The sequence below is a fragment of the Rhopalosiphum padi genome, chromosome 4 (genome assembly GCF_020882245.1).
Source record: "Rhopalosiphum padi isolate XX-2018 chromosome 4, ASM2088224v1, whole genome shotgun sequence".
Taxonomy (NCBI): domain Eukaryota; kingdom Metazoa; phylum Arthropoda; class Insecta; order Hemiptera; family Aphididae; genus Rhopalosiphum; species Rhopalosiphum padi.
This window is the reverse complement of record NC_083600.1, coordinates 21,336,650-21,359,899: the sequence shown is the minus strand read 5'-3', so window position 1 is coordinate 21,359,899 and position 23,250 is coordinate 21,336,650. Positions and strand designations below refer to the sequence as shown.

Sequence of the window (23,250 nt, the reverse complement as noted above, 5' to 3'; positions counted from 1 at the left end):
ATGTATAAAATGTACTGCAGTTTTGAATGTACAAGTATAATATATTTAATATACGTGTATTATATTATAATACTTCACAAAAAAAAAAAAAACAAGAAAATACGAATAATTTATTTTTGACAAAATATTTATCGGTTGACTAGATGTGGACGGTGTACTATAATTTTGAGACTCCTGATATAGACTAGACTACACATGGTTATTAGTATAAAATCTATTATATACTTTATTAATATAATAATTACTATTTGACAGCGGGTAAAAACATTTGCTATTAAGTAGGTATGTTAATAAAAATAATATTGATGAAATTCAATATCTATTTATTATTTTTTTTTCTCCTCATTAAATACACACTAACAATTTAAATAAATGCTTACCTATGATCGACATATATTATACGACCATCTATTTGATGTCTGGTTATATATTCTTCACGGGTGGCTTCTAACATTGATACTTCAGTCACACGTCGTTCATTGAATAGCCTAACAACTGCATTCAACACTATATCATTTTCGCCAATTTCATTATCTACATAAATATACAATTTTATGTTAAATCAAACTTTTTTTTTAAATAAAACTGCAATGATATTACTTTTTGTTCCGGAATTTTGAACCATTAATGTTCCCATCACATGTACCAATTCCAACTCTGGTTGTTCATCACGAGAAACCACTTTCTTGATTAACCGTAAATAAAATGATCGACGTTGTATTTTAAAATTTCCATTACTATTTTGTTTAACATTCAGTGAAGGATCATCATTTGAAACTAAAACAAAAAAGTTAATAAGAATTATTAATAACTTAACTAGACCAAAGAAATATTGTACAGCAACTTTTATAGATATCACAAGATTCATTGAACGCGTAATCCCACCAGAGTACCAGACATCCAATTCCTCCATCCAAAATTGTACAGGCTTAATATTTCTTATCACTCAATAAATAATAAATAAAATACGAGTAGTATAACATATATAATATGGTTTAAATTCAGTGATCTGCAGACGAATTACTTGATAGTCGATACCGTGAAAATATTCGATATTATAACAATACTGTATTTAGTATATCCAACAGAATGTGAAATCAAAATTATGTCAAAAACCAGTATTTATAATAACTAACCAAAAATATAAATTATTATTATTTCAATAATTCCACGAGCAATATGTTAATATTTATAATAACCTCTAATAAATACGTTAATTATTGTTCATATTTGCTATTTGGTATAAAATATAACACAAGAAAGAGATAGAATAAAGATATATATTTTTTAAATTACAGTACAAATAGTAAAATTTCAAGTTAGTACATTTTAAATATAAAGTAATATCAAAAATACTTTTGAATGATTTCAAAACATTTAATTTAATTTTAAAAACTCAATACCAATTTGGGTTAATTATTGCAGGTGCAAATCTTTGTTTAAATAGTGTTTGTATACCACCATAAATAGTATTTTTTAATTTTTAAGGTCTAATATAGCGACTTCAATAATTTAATAACACGTGTTTAGAATTTTCTGTTCCAAGAATATAAAAGTTTCACATTTATAAATTTAAAGTTTCCGATATAAAAAAAAGTACGGTAGGATATGCAGAAATAAAATGTTGGGTTCTGAGAAACACAAAAAACGACCTATACAAAGTACTCATTTCAATCAGTGAAGCACTCCTATCCGAAAAAGTGTCTATGAAAAATCAAGAGATAAACGTATTATGCCTACCAATATAGATATATTTCTCATTTAATTCATAAATACATTATAATATATTATTATGTCTATGCTTATAAATTAAAATAAATATTAAACAGGTTTTCAAGTTTCAACGAAATAAAAAATAAAAAAAACTGGCCGTGAACACATATATATGAGCGGTAATTGTAATTATAGAGAAATATCTGATAGGTACTACTTATATATTATACTATAATAATGCAATGGTATCATTACACATTATTCTGACAGAATTATACATTTACAATTTATTTGCATATATATAAACTGCACGTTGCAAAAATTCAGAAAATGAACAATAGACCAATAGACTTACTGATACTGGTGTCGTTTGAGGTTTCATCTTGATACTTCAGGTTTTTTTTAAGCTCTTCGTGATCTTTGGGATTGGCAATATTAAAAAGTGATTGGCCCATGAGATCGATCTACAATTAAAAGTACAAACAATTATTATTTAATATTAAGCAGCTTTTATTTCTATTATACACACATATTATCTCAAACATAATAATATGTAAGTCGGTTTTCGATTAAATATAAATAGCATTTTCCACAATACGTAAAAATTTGAATAAATTGACATTTTCATAGATATATCCAAAGTGAGACTGACATACACAAATTTGCTATATTATGCTATCAGCAAAACTTCAATTGTCAAAGTTATATTATACGGTTAACTAGCAGCATTAAAACTATCATTACAATTTTTTCATCTAAATTTATTTTACGCGTGAAATTATAATACATCAAATGTTGACATTATAAGTTCCTCAAAATGCAAGAATCACCTATAAATAGGTTACATTATAATAATTTTATAAATGGTTTGAATTCTTTAAATTATCTCCAATTACACAGTGTTTATCGTAACGAGTTAAAGATTAAATTTATTTTCTGCATAACAACAGTTATCATATTTTCTACAATAATATACTTTTTATAAGTCATAAACCGAATATTGAAAAGTGCAGGAAAATACAATGAATAACAACTACCTTTACATAAATATTAATAATATACAACATTCTTAATTGTAACGTTTTATCTTATACATCTTACGAATTATACAAATATTTTAGTTCCGACACCGCATTTATTTAACATACATTATTATTTATTACCATGTATCTTAATGTATTATAAAGAATACTATAAAACTAGTTTTGATTGCTAATGTGTTTAAACATATATAAAATATAAAAGGACGTAATTGTTGTCTTGTAATATATGTAATAGATCTAATAACTCAGTCTGGAAATCAATTATTAAATTATGACAAAGATCTGCAATATTTTAAGCATAATTTAAAGTAGACAACTTGTGAAATATAATAAGAAAATAACTTAGTTTTTTAAACAACGTGTACTGATTATGCGACAAATGATACAGTTGGCATGCGGATATTGCTCCAAATCTACAGTGAATATGAGAAGAAAATCAATTAAAATATAAAAAAAATGTTTAAGCCACTAAACATTAACAAACAGTATAGTTGAGTATTTTTTTTTTTTTAATTAACTTTGTAATTCGTGGAATCATAAGCTATTGAGAATAAGGAGCTAAGTAAAATAAAAAATTAAATGACTAATAAATAGTTAGTAGAAAAAATAATAATAAATAAATTCAAATTACATGTTATAGTTTTAAGATGAAATTGATTAACATTTGTTCTAATCAGGATTCGGAGCAAAAGCTAAGAGTTGGAGATATTTGGTCCAGAAGATAACATTTAATAGTTCAGTATTGTTGTTCAGTACGAGTTAAGTTACTATTTTAAATATCTCGATCGCAGAAGAGTACAATACAATAGAAAGCGTAGGTCGTATGATAATATATATATAAATATACATTATATATAAAAAGGAAATATTATTTTAAAATACTAAAGGTTATTTTTAAATTACTATAATAGATTATGTAAGATTTAAAATGAGATTTGGTTCAAAAGTACAAAGATTCAATGATTTGGAAATATTTGTTCAGCTTGCCTGAGTGCACTTAATACTATCGGCACATAGTTAAATTACTTTATTAATAATAATTTGTGCTAAATAAATATAAATATATTGATTTAATAGAAAGCTAAACATCTTGGTTTTTGCACAAACGAAATTTGCAAATGTATAATAATATTACGATATGATATAATGTGAAAAATATGTAGGTTTGTATTTACAACGAATGAGCCACTAGTCCACACGTGATCAATTAAAATCTAATAATAAGAAAAACCGTACTACGATTTAAAAAAAAAAATTGTACGTGAATACTGTAAATTCAAAGCACGAAGTAAAGAAGAAATAATAATCGGTCGACCTTGATATAATGTGCATGCATGAGACTTTTAAGTAATTGCAGAACTGCAGCAGTGGCATAACATTATAATGAGCTCGGGTAAATTTCAACTCAAAAACCCTTCCGTGGTTTTATTTACGAATTAATGTTATAATATAATACAATGATGGGCTTTGTGATAAATTTGTAATTAAACGCTCGTGGTTGAATGCAATTTTCAAGGATATGTATTATACATGTAAAAATAATAATAATAAGGTTAAAACATAAAACGGATGCAGTGCGGGTAACCCATGTATACAAATGTGTTTATCGTTCGTGCAACGATAATAATAATAATATAAGAACGGTGTCCTTGGCCGGTGCATATGACGGCTGCGCGGGTTGAGGCGGTGGGGATAGATGTGGGTGAGAGGGGAAATCAATAGTGTTATATGCATCGCGTCCACGATATGAAATCAAGGTAAGAGAAAATATTTTTATTAAAAAACAAAATATTTTATTCTACCATAGAATGATTAAACATCAATGACATGCAGCCAACGCTGGTGCAATAATACAATAATGCTCGTATCATAATAATTAATAATGCATGTTGCGAATTAAAATATATCCGACAAATTATCGGGGTGGGTTTTATGTGGACTGAAAATAATAACAATAAAATTAATATCACCGTTATGTGACCATAGGGCACCAATAAGAAAACAATAATGATAATGATATTTATTATAATATCATAATTATTAAGCATTATTATTAATTATAGGTATAAACTTTCGCAATAATGGCAAACACAACGGACAGTTAGAACGCAAAACGCACTTTAGTTTCGCGTGCGATTAAATACGTGAGAGAGAGAGATGGACAAATGAAAAATAAAAATAAACATAGTCCGATGCGACTGCGTACTGCGTAAAAGGCGGACATACTTAGGACGGACGACATACGTGTACTGTGTAGGGCGATGGTGAAGGAATAAAACGGTTGCCTCTCTAAATTCGAACGCGGCGCACATCTAATAAAAACGACAATGGCACGGACGATAAAAATGCATTACGACAATAACAATAATATTATTATGTATGCGGTATGCGTTTTCTGTCAAATTAAATAAGAATAATCTGAAAAGACTGCAGGTGGAAACTACATCCGTCTTATATCTCGCCTATTTAATATAAAATAATTTATCAATATAATTTTTTAAGACCAAAATGAGAAATTTCATTTTTCCATTGATTCTATAAACTTTGATGAGAATAAAAAGAGAATAATGCATTTTTATACAGTGTAGCCTGTAAATGTATATATTTGTAAAAATAGTTTGGTCGTAATAATGTAATTGTTTTCTAAAATATATAATACGTTACAATAAGCGCATAATATTTTATCCTGCTATATAATATAATCGTGCATCTATATTATACTAATATTTATTTAATTTTTCAATCACACATTAAAAAGTTTGAATTTCTTATAATTCAAAATATAGTTAGGCAAATTTAAATACAAATAAATATCTACATACAAGGTTAGTATAATAATTATGTTTTAATTACGAACATGCGTAGATATGTTTGTGTTGTTGTAAATAAATATATAAATGCATTTACCTATATCGTAAGTGATTTATACAGCAGTAGCTATATAAAACGATAAAAATAAATAATGATCTGCAACTTTTAGTATAATAAGTAAAGTTTGAAGCATTTATAATCATTTTCACACAGTATAATATTACGACGTTCCGAAAAAATACAATAAATAACGTATGCTACTACATAAATAAAGGTGTATACCATGTAAGTGCAATGTAGGAACGATAATACAATTTGTTATTTTATAAAATGTAAATAATTAGAAATATTCTTCATAAAATTACTTTATTTTTACTGACTCTGGACTCTTATTAGTGTTCTAACTAAACAAAAACAAACACTCAAGGTAAAATGACTAACAATTGATGCATTTAATAATAATAAGCATATTATCGCTTTTTAATGTATTATTTAAGTATTAGATGTGTTAACTTGAACATTACAAATTTTTATAGAGCGTACGTTTCCAACTTGAACACCGTTTGTGAACACAAACATTAATGAATTTAAGAATGATATGCCTTTATGGCTTCATCATTGTCTTAACTTTTAAGTTAATTTACAATTATATCTCAATTGATTTAAATTATTATTGAAATTAATGTGGTACAGACAGTTTCATTTAAGTACTGTGTATAAAACGAGTAAACCAGCTAATTTTATTCAAAGAAAAGATTTATACATAATATAATAAATATAATATACATATCTATAATAAATAAACTGCAATTAGCTTGATACTTATAAATTATAATAGAAATCAACTTTATTTTATGATTTACGGAAAAAAAGACTTACCTGTGAATAGCCTAATATATTCTCCACGGAGTGGGAAACAAACACAATTTTTCCACCTGATGTGACCATAAGGTATATATCGTTATCCTGAGAATGAAAAAAAAATTAAAATAATAATAACATTGGCTATGAGCAAAATTAAAATATGTTATATAACGTATAGAGTACTATAAAGTATAGATTATAGGTAATTCAACATGAGTTATAAAACAATACCCGGAGTAATTTTAGTGATTTGTACTAGGCGACAAATAACTAATAAGTATTAATAAGTAATAATAACAAAAAAGTTTTGCCATGCTGTTTATTTTCATTTCACATTTTCTGTCGCTTAATAATTTTATAATTTTTAGAGATAACTACTAATGCCACGTACAATTTAATATAAAGATCTGCAGGATATAAACATGCGTATAGAATTATAACATCTATATTAGCGGGCTCTATTCTCGGTATAATATTATATAATAACATTATGTTAAGTTTTTAGTAAGCGAACTTTTGGCACAGCATGCCGCATAATGAATATCATTAAATAATAAATAAACATAAAATGTATTAAATATAGCTGTATTGAAGAAGATAATTTTAGTGTATATTTTGCTCTTTCGGCAGATCTCTATCAACATAAATATACTATAAGTATATAGGTAATAACTAATAACGAATAAACTTTAAGACCAAATATGTCTCAGGTAACAATAACTTAAATAGTTATAATAATATTTCTAAATTTTTAAAAATTATAAATAATTTATACAAAAAACAGTGATTAAATTAAAATTTACAATACGTTATATACTCAGATATTAATATGATATTCGTTGTTTAAGACATAATTATTTTATTTTAAATCTGAAGCAATAAATTATTCGTTGGGTTTTGTGTGTTCTGTTTCAGTTGTCAACAGCTACACCACGGCCTATATTAAACCGATATTTCCTATTGAGCAAGTGAGCGACTTGGTTGTTTATAAAAGGAATAAGGATTAAAAAAAAAGTAAGATACTCTGATAACTAATTATTATTATACCTAAATAGAATATATAAATAAAAATACATACGTCCAACAGAAGATCAGCCATATTAACCTTCTTTACGCAAGCTGGCAGTTCGTTAGGTTGTTCTTTTATTCCGGATAAGACTAGAAAACAGTTAATTGCAATAAATAATACATCATATGATAATAATGGCATTTTTAATTGATAGAATATACAACATTTATTTGGTTGACTTACATCGATTCAGTCGAAGATATGCAGCACTGAGCCGAAGAACACTAGTCTTTTCTATTTTTTTAGAAGAATTTGATATTAGTGGAACAAGTTTAGAAAGTTCTGTGATACAATTATTCAACTTCTCTCGTCGGTGTTTTTCTGCCAGATTTCGACTTTGTCGGCTGGAACTGAAAATCAAAATACATTATTTATAGTTAATCTACGAATTGATTGCATAATATTTTTTTAACTCCAATTTGGTTTTTATCTAACAAACGCGTAAAATACATAGACATTAAGACGAGCAATTGCATATTTCCAAAGTACCGATTAATCTAGAGAAACGATCAATATTCTGAAAAAAAGATTTAAGTTTTTTGTTTAAGTCTACAGTAAATCCATTTTCCACTTTACGCATTTTGATTTTATATTTGTAAATATTTAAAAATGTATGTTTAAAAAGTATATAAATTAAAAATGTGAGAAAGTTATTGTTCTTTTGTACACGTTACAACCTTTTAAAATCTATTTTCAAAGTTTTGATCGCTAAAATATCTTAAATTATATTTCAACTTTTTTTTATGATTAAATATATTATTATAAAGTCAATACGAATTTAATATTAAATTTTGGATGGAATGTAATAAGAAGCTGTACCTAGGCATTTTTAGTTTCCGAGTGAAACGAGAATTGTTTATTTTATAGTGAATGTAAGTTTTTTCCAAAAAAAATTAGATACTTTTTAGGGCAAAAAGAGCTAACAAGGGTTTTGACAAAGCTTCAAGGAGGGTTTTAGTGAGTACCATGTTATAAAAAAATAAGACAAGACTATTATTTCCGTGATCTTTCCGAAGGCTATCCAAGCGTAATTACGTTTTATTTTTGTTGTATTTTACAACTTAATAATATTTTCATAAATAATTGATTACTTACATATACTAAAAGCAAAAATGAATTAACAAATCTTAAGCAGAAGAGGGACAATCATTTTTCAAATTTATCGGGAATTTATGATATTATATCTACCAGAAGTATTGAAGGAATTAAAGAAATTCACGCGAGGAGGCTTAACCGACGTGGACTTACAATCATTTATCGAATGATAAAAATATATCATATTTTATTAAGGATATATTTAAACATCAGCCTCTATACCGAGTTTATCTTATATATATAGTGGCTATTCTCTATTGGATTTACCCTAATACCATAAAGTTATAATGTCGAATACAATAAAATAAAATCGCATAACATTATTTTGTGCTACCACGCACACACAGATCTTCCGGAACTAGGAAACAATAGAACAACAAAGTATACCCTGGCTGCATGATTTCTAAATCAGTTAAGACTTAATAATAATATATACAAAGTACGACACATAATTATCGAATTTGGCAGTGAATTGCATACATTGGCCTTGGAATGGGATTCAACTTGCACCGTACTGTGTGGGAAAGGAGGAGGGTAAACAGTTTGTTTTTGGTTTATACGTAAAACACAACCGAGTTGATTTTTACGATATATTCTATTTTTGCTGTCTACTATGTTAAAACGCCATTGCACATTGCATCACCGTTTTCTCACTCACACTCTACCGAACACGCACTAAGCCACCCTATCATCATAAATTGAAATGCACCGCAAGGTATATTAAATATGCATATACATTTGAATAACACGAAGAAATGTTTACGTGTTTTCTCTTATTTTTACCGACAAGTACTTATTTTAAGATAAGTAAATATTTTTCCATATTAAAGACGAATCGGTTTTTTACAATCGGGTTTTTAGATTTTTTTTAATAATGATTATTACATAGCACCTATATCGTTTATCCTATATACATTTATAGAAACTAGATTAACGACATTTTTCTGTATTATACCATTATATTATAACCACAGCTATAGATAACGATGTAAAAGGATAATGTCAGTTATAATGAAAAGATGATACAACAATCAATTTAATTATAATGCCGTTTGTGGGTCATGAACGTACATAGTTGAAGTTTTAAGTATTTTTGAGCCGAGGGATTTAAAAAAATTAGTCCCTTCATTGCTATGACTTAATTCATTAATCCTGCTTGTTTATTATTTGCATGCTTTTTATTAACTTTTAAGACAAAGCCGTAAAGGTATTTCATCAAATATGAAATTTTTAATTTGTATATACCTACAATCTACATATATCACTTTATATTTAAGTTTTAAGTTATGGCAAAACGGAATTAAATGGTCTAATAGTGATTTAAATAGGTCATAACAGTTTTTTTATTTATATTCTGTCAATTAATATAAGAATTATTCTTATAAGTTATAAGTTTCAAAGTATGTAGGTTAATCAATCATATATACATTTTTACCTATCTAAAATAGGATACTATAAAACAATTTTTCTCTAAGATAGCACCGAAATTAACAGCTAAATGATAAAACAGAGAACAATACCGAGTTGTAAGAATAAATGTAAATTAGATAATCAATAGATTTCTCCAGAAACAAAATTTTAATACAATTACTGTATAATATTTATGTGTGGACAATTCTCTTCGCAGATAGAGTTAAAGTCAAACTGGTAGTAAGTTTATTGTATACCGATCTTAGTTATATGCGATAAACAATACCTTACAAGTGTAAATCACATACGGTTTTATTTTTTTCTTCTTAAAGAAAAATATCTTTAACATATATAGAAAAAAACTGGAATTTATAGTCGGTGCTATTAAACATTTTGAGGTCAACGACATTCATATAAATTCTCGACCAACTGATATATTGTATGCACACAAATACATAGTACAATTAACTTAATAGTAAATTAAGGTTGAAATGTCTGCACTACTAAACAAATACTCATCTATGTTAAAATTTAGATTGAACCTTTTAAATTTTAATACTTAGGTAGATAAAATTAAGTACATCATGTTGTATACCTACTTAATTCTTGTTATTATTTTCTTAAACAATTATAAGTAGTACCAACATTATTTTATATTTAATTAAGTTATATTTTAATGATATTTGCGTTTGACGTTTACCAAATACAACTTTACAATTATTACATTGATAAAAATAATTCAAGTACCTACATAAAATATTAAAGCTGTCAAAATCAGTGTATTTTAATTTTAAAATAAATCGCATTGATTGTTAAGTAATGTCAAGATAGGCTTAGGTTAAAAAGAACATGGTTTTTTAAAAATACAATCAAGTTTTATTAATTAATTAATTTAAATTAGGACAATGAAAACGAACTATTTATTAGTAGATAACATTAAACCTAGATTTTAAATTACTTGAGTATAAATTCTTATCATAAATATTGAATCAATACATCATTTATATTATTGAGTTTACAAATTGATCAATTATAAAATTATCTATTGGTTGGTCGAATTCCAAATAATAGTAGGTATGTTGATATTTATTCGACTAAGTACAATTACTTACTTCAATATAATATAACTAACCTAATAAAGACAACTGACTTGTAAGCATACATGGTTTGTTTAACACATATATACTTTAATAATAACATTAATGTCTCGGATAAATGCTTCAGAAAACTGTTATTTAATTAGGTATATTAGTATACACCGTAAAAAAAAAAATACTATTTATTGAAAAAAAAAAATGATTACCAACGGAAGTAAAATATTACAGGTATGAACTGATCAACAAATAAAATTACAGTATTTTACATAATATATAGCGGTTTTGACAGCAAAAATACTACCCACAATGTGACCTGGCCATTACATAGGTCAATTTATATAAGTAAATCTGTATTAAAATCTTTTTTTTCCTAATCAAAAAATGTCTGTGCGTAACACCTACGAGCTTTCTGCCGTATCACAGGTTGGGAACCGCTGTTTTAGACAATATGTTATTGTAATTATGGAAAACAAAATATCGAAAAAAATTAATGGGTTTGTTTTATTTGCTTGTAGTTTCAATATATATATATATATATATATATATATGTATATATAACAATATTTACGTAAAAACGATTACGATCCATTAAAATAACTAACACAAAAACAAAAAAATATTCGATAATATAAACAGCAATAATGTACCTTAATAGCATTTTATAAAGATACACGTCATATACATGGTATACACAGACCTGTACTTTACAAGAATAATAATTATATGTAAGAATTGATATATATATATAGTTTTATCAATGGCCACCGATTGAAACTGAGGTGACTACTGTGTCTACTCTCCAGCTATACAGACATATTTAAGTATACGGGTATACTTAAATACTTACTTTATGTTTTACACGACTTGGCTTAAGTCATAAATTTTATTACATATTATTATCATTATATACATATATACCTACTACTAAAATAAAAAATGAATGAATGAATTAAAAATAAATAATAATACAATATGTCGTGACGTATGTCATTTTTACAAATGGTAGTTTGTATCTGTGTCAATCATCAGCGACTATTTACTAGAAAGGGTCACACATTTACTAACATAAAAATTTCATCCACCTAGCCGTCGGATAATATACGTACGTTATTATATATTTATGTGGCCTTTGTATCAATAACTATACTGATAAGTGATAACATTAGCCATAATTATACATACATTATTGGCTAGACAGTGAGACTAAACAACTTGCAGGTAGGTGGTACCTACACATATTATGAAAATATTGCTACAAAGAAATTATACGTGTGTAAAAAGAACAATAATTTAACAGAAATCATAAAAGCTTTATACAAGCATTTTAAACATATACTCATATAAAATAAAACAAAAATCTCACGAACACTTCGATATTGGGATTACAACTATACGAGGCCTATGGATGACAAAGATTTGTCTATGGAATACTACACTTAGAGATAAAATCAATTCTAACTTTTGTTATTATTAGAAGAGCATAACATTTACCTATTTGTCAATCCTTGATAGCATTATACTATTATGACGGTGTATATAGACGTATAGTGTACAGTATACAATGTAAAAGGGCAAGAACGCGTGTGTGTGGAATTTCTGTTCAGCTATTTATTTAGTTAGTTTGCATAAAACATAAACGTATGTTTGAGAACTTCAAATGACATTGTTCACAATAATGGTTACTTGATTATAATCTGAATATATTTGTGTTGTTAGAATACACATATTTAAACTTTACTCTTATCGAGTTATTGGTATCAAATGTTATATTTTCCACTTAGCATGCAAAACATATAATATGAAGTCATGAGGATTTAGCTGTTAAAATTATTAAGTATTATAATTAATTAAAATGTTCACAGTCTTAATAAAATTGAATCTATTAAATAAAAATAATTATGACTTTAAAAGAAAGAAAAGAAGTTGCAATACAAAAATCATTCAAAATGTAGACAAGTAAGGAATGACCTCTATGCGAACGTACTAAATTCCCAGTTTTTAAAGTACTTTAAACAATAGAGTATAATTACATAAATAATGTTTAAACGATTTGTTTCTATAATATACTTATTTACTAATTTAATATAGACTTAATTAAATTAAACATCTTAATTAGCTTATAATAAAGAGCTAATAGAGAAAAAAAATATTTATTATTTTTTTTTCTTTGATATATTTTAGTATTTTTTAATATTAAACAGTAGGAATTTATATTAAATACTCATATTTTTTTATGATTATTATTGACTAATATGAGTTTATATTAAATTTTCTTCGATTACAACCACTATAACTATACATTTTATTTATTTAATCCAAATTTATCTTTACCATTAGTTAAATATTATCCATACATTTTTAAATTAAAAAAAATAAATAAATAAATTATGAATATTTATTAATAGGTATTGGTAACTAAAACAACGTATCAATCGGACTAAATATACAGATGGACACAATGATGACATAAAATGTCTAAACATATGTTTAAAAATCTAAAAGTATATAATTCTGTAGAATATACAGAATATTATTATTATGTAACAGTGATGTGCGTTAGGTACTCGGGTGTGAATTGTTTCATTAGTGTTCTAGATCTTTGTTTTCACTACTGTAAAACAAATTGAACTAGGCATCTTAAAAATTTTAAGAATGTTCTAGTTGCAAGTAATTTTATTTGTATTTTTAACTGCGCACTTCTATTCGTCAGTATAGTTGTTATCTCTATAAATATTCCATGTACCAGTTGCGAAATAAAGCGAACTAAACATTGAAATCGAACAGTTATAATTGTTACATGAAAATAAAATAGGATTTTGTTTAAAACAAAAAAAATCAATATTTCAGTTTACTATATACGTAGCAAATTCCGAGTTGATCGAATGCATATTTTAAGCAAAGTAATCATGTGCTTACAGTGACAATTTTAGAGGGAATAGTTGCCTCCCTTCCCTCTTGGTTAATATAATTTTTATTTGATCACGTAGTTAATTTGTGCAAGAACGAATATTGGAAGTATAAAAAAAGATAAGATTGTTAAAGTATATTTTGATGATGAAGCGACGACAATATAGGGTGGTGGAGGGCAGTGTTTAGACAGCAGACTCTAAAAAAAAAAACAATAAATCATTTGTCCAATTAAAACAATGAAAACAACGAATAATTCGTTGAATGTTTATTTGCATCCACCATTTAAAAATAATAAACAATGTAAAATTAATTTCATTATTAAATTCATTAAATTGTATAAAAATTATAGTTATACCTATGACGTAAATACGTTAATTTCGAGAATTATAGTTAAATATACTCGTAAATGTACACAAATTTTCAGATTAATCTATAAATAAATAAGTGAACTATTAACATATTTACATTATGTTTTATTTCTCAAATTCCCCCGAAATTTCCATTCAATTCGTCTTTAAAAGTTGATTTATGATGAACCTGTTATATTTTACAGTTTAAAACTTTGCACGTGAACTTTAAATTATGATTTGTCAATACAAAGTGAGTGCGATAAAATAGAAAAACAAATAAATTAACAAATAATAATTTTTTAACTTTTATAAAAAAATAAAAATAAACCAAGTTTATTTTAAAATATTGAAATATTACTGAAATTACTGTCAAATGGTGAATTATAACTATATAATATGTATTACAATATTAATGAACAATTGTATTTAATTCTTTATTCGTATTATTTTGATCATAATATATACGATATAACAATAATTTATTGAATAAATACACAAACGATAAACTTTTTACCACAAAATATACCTCAAATAACTATCATAATAAAAAATTCAAGATAAATTACATATTTTGATCAATAAATATACTAGATACTATTATTTCCTTTATCTGTCGGTGATTCCATCCGAGCGTTGCTTAATATATCAGCAATATAGCGCCGATAAATTTATTAAGAATGCAATTTGATTTTTGACTTATTAGTTATTATCTTTGACAACCAACATGTTATATGACATGAATATTATTTTGCATATGTATCCTATATTATTATATAACTGAACAATTCAAATTTTATATAAAATAAATTTTTAATTTAAATAAAATAAAACAAATTATAAAATATTATCTGGTTTTTAACTGAAATTGGATAAAAAAACAAAAATATTTGTATAAACACAACCACGTACTATTGAAACTTATTTACAGTACGTAAAAATGTAATCATTAACAATACTAATTTAATCTATTTCATGAGATGTATGTTTGCTTACAATAACAAGTCCAAAACGACATCAATATTCGATACTAAGACTTGAAGAACAATGGCATCATCAAAAGTGATGATAATTTTATAAAATGTGTACGATTTAAAAATTACCAATCAATTCTTTGAATACAATTCCAGTGATACAAAATACTTTTACTACTAATAAAAATCTTGTTTATTGTTTATCTCATGTCCAGTGGCGTATTTACAGAAGGGGGTCCAAGAGGCACGTACCACGAAGTCCTTTTTTAAAGCCCATTGGTCGTATAATATATAGATGAGTTTGATAAATTTAAAAACACGTGCAAATATTGTCGAGTACAAAAAAAGGTATAAGAGCTCTGCAGTATGTGAAGATGTATAGTTACAATTTTTTTTTCATTTTTAAATAACTACTAATTCAACAATTTAAATACTTTTTTACGATAATCAGTAATTACAATTTATCAATCATTTAATTATTTTTATATTATTCATTAAGTAATCTTTTTATTTTTTTTTTTTTTTGATAAACCTACTAAACTCCGCATATACCTAGATTTAAAATATATTTTGTTTCGTACAAATTGCTGTTTTTATACATACAACAATTTAAGTGTATAGACTAGGGGTGACTAAAGGGTTGGTCATGATCTACTAAAAATATACTTCACCTTTGAAGATCGACTTCCATAGACATTTTTTTTATTATTGAATAATTATAATAATTATATACAAGTTTTATAAACTAATTACTAATTATTAAAAATAAATTCTAACATGACCGACTTTGAAATTATCCACGATCGACCGTTTGGCCGCCCCTGGTATAGACCGATGTTGAATCATGAATGCACTATTATACATACAAACGGTTTTCCATCTTTCATTTTAACAAAAAAAAAAACTATTTTTTAAGCATCATAGAAAACACCGCATCTCTTAGTGTCTTTCCGTACTAAATGGCTATCATAAAAATAATATTAATTTAAACGGCGGGAACAATTCAATGTACAGAAATTCATACCATTAATGAATTGGGCAAAATAAACAATTTTCCTATTTCACTAAGCGCAAATCACATATGGCCCCCAAAAACAAATAAAAATCTAAAATATTATTTTAATTATTATTATTATTATTATTATACATCATGTATAACAACTTCAATCCGGTTGTATAATGTGCATTAGACGCACTTTAGACAATAATGAAATGTAGAATCGTATACGTGTGCATTTGTTTTGATTGCATAATCATAAATTGTAAATATACTAAAGTGATTAAGTGGGAGAAACGTCCAAGTGAGACAAAGTTAGATAGAATCAATTTACATATGATGAAACCAATGTAAATACGAGTATATATATTATATGTGCTATGTGCATACATAATGATAAAAATGGAAACAATATATAAAATGTTTGGTAGAATTAGTGAAATAATATCAAGGTTAACATACAAACGAACATTGAAGGATTATTTCAGTGCACAATATTTTTTTATAAAGAGACTGCATCGTTCAAAATAATAATATAAAATATTATAATGGTAAATATGCGATCATGTATACTATGCACTCACCTGTACAGTTGCGTCTATTTAACCTACAAGTTACGCGAAACTAAGGGGGAATTGCACACGTTAAAGAATCTTATATAATCCCTAACTATAAATTTCTGTAGATAACAATTTAAATGACCCTGTATGTATATATAGTAGTTACATACATTATATACGTAGTACGCAGACGTATGTATTATTATGCATAATATGTTGTAGTTGAATGTGCATAGTGATTAAAATGCATGTATATAATAATTGCAATGATATGGCGTCAGATTGCATATTATGGATAACCATTCAGTCGAAAACATGATATAATTTAATTGCGTAAACTGAACTAGACGAATGATAATAATATAATAATAAAACGATTTCAACTTTTGTTTATTGAATGCACTTGGGAAATCTCATCGGTAGGTACTTAACTTACATTGATATACATTTTAATATTTAAAATATTAAAGATGATATATCACCACATAATATGCTAATCACTCGACAGATATTTGTACACAATATTTAATATCGTAATCAATACATTATAATGTTTGGCCATTGTTGATATTAATTAATGACAAAAATTAAATTAAAATTTCATAAAAATATTATAAAATTAATGAATAGCACCCATAGGATTTTTGATTAAATTATAATTCACACATGAACGGCAATTAATAACAGTATTTTTATAAAGTTTATAAACTTTTTGTTATACATTTAAACTTAATAATATCAATCAAGTAAACATGGGAATATGTAAATCATATAAAATAAACATTTTATTGAATGACCTTTGATAAGTGTTGTATATTTAATTGATTACATTTTTGAAGTACCTTTGCACTGCACAAAGAAAAATATTTGCCTGCTTTGTAATATAATACTTTTATTATAATTATTACAATAAAATACTAATAAAAATGGATTATATTTGTCAATTTACAATACAAGTCTTATTTATCTAGTCTCATTTAAAAAAAGACGAGTTCAGTTTTTAATCTCTAATTTCAGACTACAAAAACAAAAGATAAGTTGTTAATTATACACTTGATGATTACCTAAGTTAGACTAAAAAAATAAATACATGTAGTGCATTTTTCATAAAAACAATAGTTAAAAACGAATTTTTTGTAAAGCATCGTATTATATTATTAATAATAAGACTATTTAGAATAATACGATTACCAATTATTATCCATTATAATTTTTAGATTTTTTTTAATTCATTGTAAGTACATAAAAACTAGAGCATTTTTATTATATATAATATGCATTAATATTAAATTCAACTGTGCCTAGTAATATTAACAAGACACTACAAAATAAATTAAACTATGAATAAAATAGACAAAAGATGATTTTTCAATTGTTTATGTCGTATTATAATCCGAAATATTAATCAATGACATTTAGTTTGTGCTCTAAGTAAACTATATATTTGCCACGTAATGAATACTATGGATATTTAAAAAGTTAATTCAGTAAGATCGAGAATGGCTTTTTGTGACGTCAGATGCGATTGGGATAAGTGCCACGAAATAACTGTACATTTTTTTGAAATCAAAGTAGTGTTATTTAAGTGAGTAAATTATAAGAATGTATATAAGATTTATTTTTATATTATGTTAATGGAAATTTGAAAAAAATATATATATACAAGACAATTATGTTAAAGGTAAACAAAAGTTTACGATTAATTTTTTGAAAATTAATAACATTTATTTTTTATAATTGTATTACGAAGCAGGATATTACTCGACTGATAATTTCAATTCATATAATCAAATTTAGAAAAATTTGTTAATTAGTTATATTATAAAGTATAAAAGTATTTAAAATATAAATAAAATTTAGATGAGCAGTAACAACACAAAAGAACCCCGAAATGTTGGTCTACTATACATTGAAACCTTATTAAACATTTAAATACTAAAATTATTTAATACATTTAAATTCTCAGAAAAAATTATGCTTTGGAATAAGAAATTAAAACTGTATGGTTTCATACAAAAAAAAATATTTCAATTTATTACATTAATACTTTGTAAAAAAATATGTGTTGTACGTGTGACCAAAGAAAGCCACGTAGAAAATGTATAGATATCTACTCCAATATTTACCATTGAATAGATTTGATACATTATTATTTTATTTTATTTAATGTATCACATACTCGTATTACTCTAACTAAATTAAAAGATTTTCTTCTAATGACAATTAGTTTGAATCAATTTTAATATTTGTAATTAATTGTTTAATAAAATTAAATTATTTTTAAGTTGATTATAAACTAACTAAATAATTCACAAATATTTAATTTTTATTTCTTATGTGTTGAACTGTAAATTTAATTACAAGATTTATTGTATTCATTATTTTTTTTTAATTAAATATGCTATAAGCACCATTGGCTTTATTATTCTAAAATTTACCGAATATTTAAATGTTAAATCTATAGAATACATTGTACATATTGATATTTAATAATATTAATTATGTTATGACCAACAAGGTAATCAAGCGAGTTAAATGGATTGAATGGTTTTCTAATGTTTTAAGAATTTGTATGCTATTTATTTGCTTCGGTATTTTATCACGCAATGATACGTCGATAATTCGATAGGTAAGATAAAATAAATTAAAATTACAAAAATTGGTTTAACAATAACGTGCAAAACACGCATATCAATAGTTACAAAACTATTTATCATACATAAACGTTTGTCGACAGTTTATTACAACGAAGAGAATGATATTTGAAGGATTACTACAAGACGTGATTAATACAATTTAAATTCAAGTAGAAATATTAACACATATGTGTGGTTCGCAACAATAATAATTAATAAATAATAATCAGATCAATAATTTACTGGCAAAAATTACAATTTTAAGAAATCATGACTGAATATTTTCAAAAGTTTGTATCAAAAATGTAACCTACATAATATATTATTATTATGTCTACGCTATAATACAGTTATGTATTGTATTACACCAATTCAAAAATATGAAGTCAAAAAAGCATTATTTTCGATAAAATGTTCCTTAAAAAGAGTATAATAAAACTACCATGTTAATCATAAAAATAATAACAAGAAAACAAGAAAACCTATAAAATTCACTAAAACCCGTAAATGACACATCGATTTTCTCAGAATTCAAGCAGAACAAGTTTGTTTATTAGATATATTAGGTACAATACTATTACATAAATCAAGTATTTTATTTATTTATATTTTTGAATAATAAATGTGTTTTTGGCATCTAGTCAAAAATTATATAATAGTGTTTGTATTTAATATAGTTTTTTTGCATTTCTAATGCGCACTCCAAAGTTTATGAAAATCAATTAAACCTTTCTTGTATAACAAAAAAAGCTATTTTAATATTATATTTGAATCAATTGAAAATAATTCTATATAAAAATGTATATACTTATAGTTCAACCACCGGAAAATCTCGTAAGACGACATTATGGACATTATAATAAATTATGTATTTTCAAGATTTTATAGTTCATTAAATATCTATTTCTAATATTTTTTAAAGATAAACAATCAACAAGTCTAATAGAAAGATAAGACATTTTTGATTGTACAAACTATTATAAATATTATATTACGTTTAATATTATAGTCATACTAAGTCGTTCTCGAATATTATATATTAGTAACAATAAACTATAAAAGCTATGATTTTATTATAATTAGGTAATTTATTAAATTTTAAATTTGATATACAGACGATTGATATCTTACAGATAACATATTTGTTACCTATAGTTGAAAACTATAGAAAGAAATTTTATAAAGTACTCTAAAAGATAAAAATGTTCACATTTCAAAATACAAAAAGGAATTAGTCATGATTTATTCAACATTTTGATAAATATTTAACAATGCATATTTACAAATGTAAACTCTATCACTATAGAAATGTTCGTATTTTTTTTATTTTTTTTTTGTTCAACTGACTTATTACCTAGTAAAAATGGTTCAAAAATTATACAATTTGATACCATAAATTATTTTTGAAAATACATTAATGTACCTATAGCCGTACATTTGTTGCTAACACAATAACAATTTAGATTAGTCAACTAAAACCACAACATCTAATAAAAAAAGTGAAGGAGTGCGTTATATACATAATACCTGGACAAGGGCAAACTTTATAGGTAGTTTTATAGCTAAAACACAAAGAACAGTATTTTGTAGCTTTGTACTATACCGAAAATAAAATAAAAAAATAACTAAATAACTCAAACAGACAGTTGAAAACCCATTTTTCGATTACCCAAATAGTAACCACAAAACTATGATAAAATAGAAATTTTTAAATATCTTTTGTACATACACACTTAACTTCTCAAAATACTAAAATTTAAACTTTTAAAATTATTAGATTAACAATTTTAGTGTCAGTATTTTCGACTATAATTTAGTAGGTACCTAATGCTACGTTATGTTTTTTTTATAACGAATTACTCTTAAATTAAATATAAATAGTTTTTGAATTTTCATTATTGAATACAATATAAAAAAGTCCTAATAAAATTATAAAAATACATTATTAAATAGTAAAAAATAATAATAAAGAATAAACTTGTTATTTTCAACTTAATAATGTTTAAAATTCTTAAGTCGAAGAATTATTAAACTATGTTTTGATGTTTTACTAGGGCAGACAATCGATATATTTTTATATTGCAGTGGATATTATACATATTATATGGGAAACGAAAATCATTGAAAACAGTTTTATATTTGACGTCAGAAACGTAAACTAAAATAACAGGTATATGTACCTGGATATAAATCGTACAAAGAAAAAAGGAACTATGAAGACTGATTATAACTTAAAGAGAAAAATGTTAATACATTGAATAATATAGGTACTAATATATTGAAGGGAATAATTTTATAAGACTTATTTCAAAGAAACGTATTTTTAAAAATGACTTGTTTCCGAATAAAAGCTTGTAATTTTATATTTTTATCGAAAATTGTTCTGTTCCCTTATAACGAGCCAGCGCGTAGGAACTATTCATACTTTCCAGGAATTTTGTCCATATTATATTCAATTTCAATACAAGTTCTTCATTAGAAACAAGAGTTTAGATTAAATATATATTAAAATGTATTCATAAATTTATCACACACATGAATAGATATATAAATAAGTATAAATATATGTATATTACAATTTACCGATATAATATACAGATCATAAAACTATAGTGGTTAGGTAACGTAATATAATAATAAAAATAATTTCTTCTATTTTATCAATGTACTAACATACAATTGTTAAAATGATGTATAAATGTCAAAAGGGTAAAAATACATACATAAGTACTGATGCAGATTAAAATTTCACAACATATTTTAGAATGAATTACATATTATTATAATAGAATGACTAATTTTGTATTAATATTTAAAACTCATCTAACAATGCAACTATTATTTATTAAATAAGAATTGTATTCATTTCAGACATACAGAAAGTTAAATTTAGTTCATAATTAATGTATAAAATTATACAGAACGACACAACAACCAAATTTATTACTTCAATGGATGTTTTCAAAAATATTTTAATAAATAAACACTTAATTCGAAAACAATACATACTTTGTTCAAGCGCTTTAAAAAAGTACAACGTATAAGTTAACTAGCTATTGGTTAACACAATTTCTGATATTATTGCGTAGAAAGCAATTTTTAAATCAAATGACCTATATATTACAGAATAATTAATAAATTACAGGTATTATTTACCTTTGAAAATTGTTCTGAGATTAAATTAATGAGTATGGAGTCATGAATAACTTTTGAAAGAAATGTACAAGATGAAAAACATAACTGATGTGAATAATAATAATATGGATGAATTTTTATAATTTTTTCGATCACACAAAATTATTACAATTAAACCATAAACTTAGAAAAAGATTGAGAAAAAGAAATAACAACAAATCGAAATTTCTAAATTGTTATGAAAATTGCTAGAGATGTGACTATGTGATTAAATTAACATACACACAACTTATTATGGGTATACATTATAATATATTATATTATGAATTGCATAAAAATCTAACTACAGAGAACACTCGAGTCCGAAAATCTCTCCGTTAACATTGTCGACATTTTAAATTTTCTTTGTATATGGTATAACACACCTTACAACTTACACCCAAATACCACTAGGCCAGAAGTAGACAAAAAATGTAATGGATTTCATTGTTTTTTTTTTTTTTTTTAAATTCAAGTAGGCACTCATTATAATAATTGTATTACTATTAATTTCATTGAATCACTGAGCGCCGACTGATACGGCGGGAAA

General features: G+C 25.0%; 1 protein-coding gene across 2 annotated transcripts in view; it reads right to left on the bottom strand.

Annotated features, from left to right (window-relative positions):
- LOC132928473 (circadian locomoter output cycles protein kaput-like) overlaps positions 1-23,250 on the bottom strand; it is a 39,956-nt gene that overhangs the window by 5,703 nt on the left and 11,003 nt on the right. For both annotated transcript variants that reach the window (XM_060993167.1, XM_060993166.1), the window contains 6 exons: positions 7,684-7,850; positions 7,510-7,589; positions 6,447-6,533; positions 2,069-2,177; positions 601-777; positions 381-534 (listed from right to left, as the gene is read on the bottom strand). In XM_060993167.1, coding sequence (XP_060849150.1) covers positions 381-534; positions 601-777; positions 2,069-2,177; positions 6,447-6,533; positions 7,510-7,589; positions 7,684-7,850 — 774 coding nt within the window. The remainder of the gene's footprint in view (positions 1-380; positions 535-600; positions 778-2,068; positions 2,178-6,446; positions 6,534-7,509; positions 7,590-7,683; positions 7,851-23,250) is intronic.